This window comes from Capsicum annuum, unplaced genomic scaffold (assembly GCF_002878395.1).
Source record: "Capsicum annuum cultivar UCD-10X-F1 unplaced genomic scaffold, UCD10Xv1.1 ctg5301, whole genome shotgun sequence".
Taxonomy (NCBI): domain Eukaryota; kingdom Viridiplantae; phylum Streptophyta; class Magnoliopsida; order Solanales; family Solanaceae; genus Capsicum; species Capsicum annuum.
This window is the reverse complement of record NW_025861087.1, coordinates 21,214-29,954: the sequence shown is the minus strand read 5'-3', so window position 1 is coordinate 29,954 and position 8,741 is coordinate 21,214. Positions and strand designations below refer to the sequence as shown.

The 8,741-nt window shown below is 33.2% G+C and overlaps 1 protein-coding gene across 1 annotated transcript; it reads left to right on the top strand.

Annotated features, from left to right (window-relative positions):
• Positions 1–867, top strand: LOC124893000 (the record flags this gene model as incomplete). Its single annotated transcript, XM_047404162.1, is given in 3 exon segments — positions 1–335; positions 483–590; positions 711–867. Coding segments are annotated over 3 exon segments (444 nt in total). The 3' UTR covers positions 735–867.
• Between the last annotated feature and the right edge of the window lie 7,874 nt (positions 868–8,741).

Sequence of the window (8,741 nt, the reverse complement as noted above, 5' to 3'; positions counted from 1 at the left end):
ATGAGGAGAAGCCGCTGTCTCCAATGACTGTAGAAGAAGAGGAAGAAGAAGAGATGAATCAAGAGCCTGAGGAGATTATGATGGAGATTCCGGTTGACGAAGGAATTACTGATAGCGATGGAAAAGGTGATGCCGAAGCAGCTGAGCCTCAAGAGAGAGTCGAAGCTACTAAAGATGTGCATACCATTACTGAACTCATCAGACCCGTTAGCTATGCAGCAACTTTCGTCAATGACAGGCAGGACGATGTTTCAATCACCTTTCTTGCCAAAACAGTAGTGATGCATTTCCCACATTGTACTGTCCATGCATATGCATTTGCCTCATTGTCCCTTGTATGTAACTGTGTTGATTCCTTCCCTTTCTATTAGCTGCTGATGTTGTTGTATTGAAAGTTTAAAATAGTGAGTTACACTTTAATATGTGAAATGAATAGTCCAACAGTTTTGTTGTAGTACAATGCTCAACACTTTGTTTTACAGGCTGCTGAAATGGGTCGAGATCCGACACCAAATGAGTTACATTTGCATGTTCACACACATGGTCATGATGGAAAATCTTTCGTTGATGAACGATCCCAAATCGTTCATGTAAGATTAAATCTTAATGTAGTAGTTTACTTAATTCTTATGTTTTTTAGTTTAAAGTAGTTTTTGGTATCTAATCATTTTTAAGTACAATTTGTTATAATTTCTCTTCCTCTATTACAGGAAAGATATGAAGAAATATTATGAGAAAAAACATTATCTGAATCTAATATTGATAAAAAAGAAGGATAATACCAAGATACCGGAGGAGAAAAGAAGCGAAGAGTATTTGGTCTTGGATTTGAAGCAAAAGGCTACTATGAGCAAACTCTTTGTGTTTTTTGTGGAAAGACTTCATCTTCAGCTTCTCATGAATTGAAATCAACTGCAGATTTGAATTTGGATGAGTTTGTGAAGCAATTGATTCCCACGCTTAAAAATAAGTTTATTCCTATTGTCATTGAGGAGGTACAGAAGTTGATTTCTTCACGATCAATTGTGACACCTCATGCTATTACTTTGGACGATCTTGATTCCTTAGATGATGATTGCAATCTTGATCAATTGTGCTACTTTTGACGATCAGTGCATTGGTTTTTGATGATTTATTTTGTTGAAATGTTTAAAACTGTGCAACAACAATCTACACTTGATGGATATGGGTTCTTTTAAGAATAGTTCGTAGATATTTGGTACTGTGGATGTTTTGGACATAATTGTGTTTAGATTTTTCTATCTTTGGTATTGTGGATGATACGGGTTCTTTTATGGATAGTTGGTAGATGTTTGGTACTATGGATGTTTTGGACATAATTATGTGTTTAGATGTTGCTATGTTTGGTATTGTGGATGTTTAGATTTTGCTATCTATATATGTGGGTTGTTTAATATGAATGTTGGATAGTTTAAGAATTTTATAATATGCTTTTAATATGATTCAACAGGTGTATTTAAAATACAAATCAAAAAGGTTTTGGAAGAAAACTAATGACGACAGATTTAGCGACAAATTTCATCATTGCCAAAGAAAAACATTTGCGATGAATTGTGAAAACTTATTTTTTGTCGCCAAAACTGGGGCCTAAATAACAAAATTTATTGCAATGGATTGAGAAAAATTATCTTCTATCACAAAAATTGGAAACTAAATAACAAAATTTATAGCAATGGACTAGCAATGAAATAATTGGTCATGAAATAATCAAAATGATGAAATACATTACGAAATTAGTAACGATATTTATAAATATAACACTGAAAATATTCGTTGCTACAAATGGAAACGAATACAGGTCGTCGCTATGACGTTGCAAAATTGGCAATGAATTTCATTTTTTTCGTTGCTAAAAGGTTAGCAACGAGCAAAATAGCAACGACAGATATTCCGTCGTTGATCCATCTCTAAATCGATATAGCGATGGATATATGTTGATAAGCAACGTATTTTGTCTGTTGCTAAATGCTGTTTTTTGTAGTGCCAATTTGTTGGGTTCGAAATTGAGACGGCATCATGCGGAAGCTTAAAGTTGCAAATCATGGAGATGATAATTTAGATGACAAAGAAAATTATAATAAAAAATATATTATTGAATATGGTTTGGCCAATTGGTCTACATATTAAAACAAAATCAAAAAACATAAAAACTATTTGAGAGAAAATCTCCCCCTAAACAAAACTCCTAAAGGACTACATTGTGGATTCTATTGTGTTATTGTATGAGAAGGGGGCCAAAATCATTCCTCCAAGAAATACGTTAGCCAAATATGGAAAAATACTTATAAATTTTTCTTTTAGAAAAAGTAAAAGTAATTAGGATATTACTTTTATTTTTCTTCTAAGAAATGTAAAACTTAAATTTGTAAGAAAATCAAGACAAAAATCCTAACAATAACAACAATGTGGATTGTTTCCCTGAGGTATGATGCTAAATATTTCAATTGTATTAGAGAAGCAGAATATGTAAATTTTAAACTGGCCAATAATGATGAAAACAAAAAACACGTAGGAATATTTTATATTTTTGATAAACAAGTTCATCATTAATTAGGCAAATTTAAATGTACTGTTATTTTCCTTATTTATAGTTTATCTTTTAAAGAAAATAAATTAATATTTTAAAATTTACCTTTAATAGGCTTTAAATTTATATGAAGGTGTAAAAAAGTTTACACCGTCAGTGGATTTTAGTTAATCTCATTTGGCACTAGTCATTTAGTATTCGAATCTCACTAATTAACATTTGCATGACATAAAACCATCTTCCTATAAGAGATTCATATTTTCGCATGGCTTGATTTTGAAATTTTTGATTAAAGGTAAAGAAATTTCATACATCTCCAATTATTGGTTATTTAAGTACTAAATAGTGTAAAAGACAATGCTTAGGAATTTATATAGACCCTACCACCCTTTCTTGCTGAAAAGAATATTGAGGTGATTCTTTCTAGCTTAGTACAATTAAGTCACATGGTGAAGGTGTATTGAATAATATATACTAATAATGACATACTCAATGTAATGACACAAAGTGAGATTGGAAATACTAAATGTAGGTTTGTGGAATTTAAAATAATTAAATAAAGAAAATTAGTGTTGCAACATGCTTATGTGATGACATTGATTTGAAAATTGGTGTTGCAATATGATTTGCAAATTGGTGTTGCGACATGATGTTGTAACATGTAATTTGATAGTTTAAAGTTTGGAAAGTCATCTATAAATAGATGAGTTCTAATTGAAACACACCAAAACAAGAGAGAGTAATAGAGAGACACAAGAGTAATTGTCAGATATTCTATAGTTTGTGAGAAAAATAGTGTGCAAGTAATATTATAGTGAATGGATTGAAATAAAAAAATGTTGATTCTTTTATAAGAGAATTATTTTTTTGACACTATTAAGTTGTAATCAATATTACTGTATTACTCTATTTGAGTATTATTTCACCCCGTTATTATAATATCTGATGTAGTAGTTACTCTCTTGTTATTGCTATTTTTGTGTAGATATTATCTTGGGTGGAATTATTTGTTTGTCCTGTATGAAAGAAAATTATGAAAAAATGATTCTTACAAATGAAAGTCATTCTTGGATCTCAAGATGTTTGGGATATTGTAGACAAAGGGTATACAAAATTCTACAATGAGAAGACTCTATCTCAAAATAAAAAAGATTTCTTGATTAAGACAAGAAAGAAAGATCATCAAACTCTCACTCTCATCCACTAATGTCTGGATGATGGTATGTTTGAGAAGATGGCTGATGCAACCACCTCGAAGAAAGCTTGGGAGATTTTACAAAAGTCTCTCTAAGGATTTGATATAGTCAAGAAGGTAAAATTTCAACCTCTAAGGGTTGATTTTTAAGTTTTAAAAACGAAAGAATCTGAATCCATATTGAATTTCTGTTGAAGAGTGATGGTTGTTGTTAATCAACTAAGAAGGTACGAGGAGGAAGCAAATAATGTGCGTGTAGTAGAAAAGATCTTTCACTCTTTAACACCTAAATTTGATTATGTGGTGTGTGATATTGAGGAGTGTAATGATTTTAGATTCTATGACAATAGAGTAGTTGAAGGATTTTTACAATCCCACAAAAAGATGAAAAGAAGAGCCATTTGAGCAGCTTCTTAAAACTCAGACATCCTTCAAAGATTTTGAAGGTGAAAAAAGTTACAGAGGAAATGGACAATGGCAAGGCCGTGGCTGCCATAGAGGTCGCGGAAGAGGAAGGATTTATATCAACAAATTCAACAATGACAACATGTAATGACCCAAAATATCCTCCCGGGATGTTACACGGTGCTTAAGGCTACAAGTAGCCCCAAGCTAACCCTTTGAGCCTGTTACTACATATAATAACTCATTTTGAGATGAAATAAACAAAACACTGGCACTGTCATATCAAATGATAGGAAATACGAAGAAAATACTCTATTCAAACGGCCACAATACTGGAAATCTCAACATGCTAACAATCTGATAACTAGTCTGACAAAGCCTTTACTACTTCATGAACTAGAGATCCATTGGGACAGGTCCCCAACTGACTCAAACTGAACTGAAAACAATAACATATCTACTAAAATAATCAAATATCTGAAGATAGGTCCTCGAACCATGAGGACTCACCACTGTGGAGATGTAAACAAAGGTAATTGGAAATAACTGATGAGGCTGGGACTGAGCACCTGAACCTACATTATAAGACAATGTAGTACATAGACGTATATGTGGATCAGCACATGGGAATGTACTGAGTATATGGAGGTGTATGCATTTACATAAAACAATATCAATAATCTTTAATCAAATCATGCATGCAATTAAGAATGACTCACATGGCTTGAATAAGTATAAAATGTAAAGTTCATAATGTATAATGAAGCATGTAACACAAATCTCGTGAGTCATTATACTTTATTCCCCATTATTGTTTTCATATGATTCTTGACCATGTTTCCGATATATAGTGTATCTTCCACATTTCTTTTTTCATATAAGTCATGTGCATGATTACCAGATAGATAAGGGGTGTTTTGGGCCTTGATGGTTCGGAATACTCATCACGTCCAGGGCCCCGGTTTGGGTCGTGATAATTTAGCACTGTCCCGAGACTAACCACAGTTGACCACCTACGAGTTTCCAATTTAGCAATCATAAACTGACCGACTTCTAGTGAAACATAACATGGAAGTACTACTAATTCTTTTGCACTCAATCCACTCATCTTATGCAGGACCTGTCCTAAAGACAAAAAGGGGACAAATACATAGAAATCTATTTAGTGAATGGGGTACTTCAATTTTCACAAAATTCAATTCAACATGGGTCGATGTGAAACATTATACAGTGCTTAGCCATAATTAGACCTTTAAGTTGGTATCTGACATTGGTGGAGAGCTAATACACTTGGCGATTGCAACCTTAAAATCATCAAGCATCCAGGCTAATATCAATCCAATCTGAAAGTAGAGTCGGCTCAGCCAAAATATTAGGTACTAACCGAAGCACAACAGAGGTTAAAATGAAGAGTGGTGATTACCTCGGCCATCCTAACTGCATCTTTAATTTGTGACTTGTCATCAAGATACTGAAGCAACATACAAGTAACACAAATTCAGAATGCTTATCAGTAACAAAAATAGGATACCAAATGGAGCCTTGTCCATGCATTTGAGTTACCATAAAGTCTATAAATTACAAGCAGGGTGATGGGGATGAAATTTCCTTCATGAATACCAATATTTCTCCACTTGTTAAAAGTCATCTACAATATCACAAGACACTTGACACATAAACTTAATTGCACTGATCATGTTAAATTGAAGGAAAAATCAAGCACCCCTGTTTGGATAATAGAAAAAAGTGAATAAATAAAAATGGATAGCATCTCTGTTAATAGCGGTTTCGTTATATTTACTTAATAAGAATCATTTATGCACACAAACAGTAATACAAACTTTAAAGATAGAAGTTGAAATCTTTATCTTACAAGGGAAAAAGAAAAGATTTTCAGCATCTGAGTTTATGTATAACTCTCACCATCCCATAGCAAGAGCCTAACTCAAGAAAACATTACCAAATTCAATCATTGAATAAGTGTACAAACAGGATCATTACCATGCTAGGATACTAGGTAAACTCCCTCTTTCATCAAGCAAGGAGATAAATGCTAATAACATTTGATCATTCAACTTCAATTCTTTTCAGAAAGGGCAGAGGATAAAACAATATATCGTTTACTTAGTCGCAAGTGTGTATTACGGCCAAAAAAATCATAGTGAGGGAGATGCAACTTTATTTAGAGAAACAGAGATGCTCTCAGGCACTTTTTCCAAGGCTAATCTTTTCTAAGACTTTACTTTCATTACATCTCAACTACCTCTTCAGAGGCGAATTTTGGCACTAAGTTTATTTAGTCCAATTTATATGGTTGACAACACAATATATTTTGAATTGGGTTTTAAGTTGCACGATATCATCCGAAGTAAAATCAAAACTGGGGTGTGGTACAAATAGACAAAACATGGTCGAAACTTGACCAGACAAACTACTTTCAGGTCTCATTTGTTGGCACTTATTGGATTTATGAACCTGTTCAGACCTCAAACCATTAAGTGCATTTGTTTTTATTAGGATTTTAGCTCTTAATGGGTCTGAGTAGGTCTTAATCATTCAGATGTGGAACCAAGTCTAAATATCATTGACAGATATTCTTGTGTAGGATAAAATTCACCACCACTCTATCCACAATCACCTGTCACCACCACCAACCACTTCCACCATCACAACCAACATCACTACCAACTACACTACCAACCGCTACCACACCTACCACTTCCATTATTCTAATTATATCCACCGCCAACTAGGGGTGTTCACGGTTTGGTTTTTAGCCAAACTGAACCGCGATCCAAACCAAATCGATTAAAAAAACCTATATTTCGTTACGTTTGGTTTGGATTTGAATTTTAAAAAATTGATACTAATTTGGTTTGGTTTGGTTTGGTTTTACTCTAAAATAACCGACAAAATAACCAAACCGAACCGATATACATATATATTATAATTATTTATATGTTTTTCATAAATGTAATCTAAATATTTGTTACATTTTATATTTTAATCATGATTTAACTTTAGTCGTAAGAGATTCAGTCATATGTCTTCATCTAGTTGACAATACATTATGAGATTCTAAATGAATTTCATATTTTGAATGACAAATGATACTAATTGTGAAAATGATATCTTGTTATATATTGAAATTTACAGATGAAATTCATTAGACTATACACAATCACTAATTTTAACTTTCTTTTGAACCTTGTTGAGCAAGAAGTGTATGTGTTCACCTTTTGGGGGTTTATCATATCATTCTATTAAATATAGTTTTTAAATATTTTTTAAAAGCGTTCATATGGTGTTATCATGGCTTTGCCGAAGTATAACACTTAGTCGACATCATAGTTTCAAGATTGAGATACAACACTCGGTTGACATCTCATATGTTAGATTGGATTTGTTTTTTAAAATTTTCAACTTTTATCATTAGCTAAAGTTATAAGCCAAAAAACCCGAATCAAACCAAACTAAAACGACAAGAACCAAACTGATAGTTGTTTTTTTGTTTGGTTTGGTTTGGTTTTAGAAATTTAAAAACCGATTAGTTGGTTTGGTTATGGTTTTGACCAATAGCCGACCCATATTGACCCATGAACACCCCTACCACCAACTGCTACCGGTCGATCCCTACTACCAACCAACTCATCTATCAGAACTAGCACTACCACTAATAACCACCAACACATCATCAACTTCCATATATCGCTAACAACCACTAACACATCATCAACTTCCACCCATTCTTCGGACACCATCACCACCTCTCCTCTTATTGTCAGTACTCGAATACTAAAGAAAGCTTTAAACAATGTTTTCAAACTCATACTTTTATCTCATGGAGAGTAAAACTTCTTGAATACTTAAGAATTCGGGACTTTTAGAAACTTTAAGACTTGGGAACTCTGTGACTCTTGGAATTACAATCTTTGGAAACTCTAGAACTCTTTTAGACTTGGCATACTTGGGACTCGGGAGTTTCTTCTAACCGACATAAACTATGTGAGCTACATGGAGTCCAATGTCTCGCCCACATTGGGGATAACTGTTCTATCCTTGCCATCGGAGTAGAACCTCATCTTTAGTGAACACTATCTCATCCTTGGGCCCATAAATCTCAAACCTATGATGGCACATAGTTCTGGGGTATGAGACCTTGGAATCATACTCAACTCAGTACTAAATACTGCTCCCATACTCAGCTCAGAACTCTTAGGAAATTCACCTTAAGATAACTCAAGGGTCTATAATGAAGACCAAAATATAATTCTATTTGATTTAAATTGTACTCAATGTGGATTCCTTTATTAACTCAAACTCAAGACAATCTTCTTAAAAAGCTTCCAATCAACTCAATCAAGATATTAGATAATAACTCATACTAAAAGTCTCATGGCTCAGCATCTTGAAACGCATGCTTGATAGAGAAACGTTCATAATCATCTTAAAATCTAGAGATTTCAGCTTATATATATATGTACTAGAATATAAACATGCTCATGAAATTTAATTTCTAAAACCATGAAAATCTCATAATATCATGAATAGCAACATAGGGTATAAACCCAACTTCAATTTCTTAAGAAAACA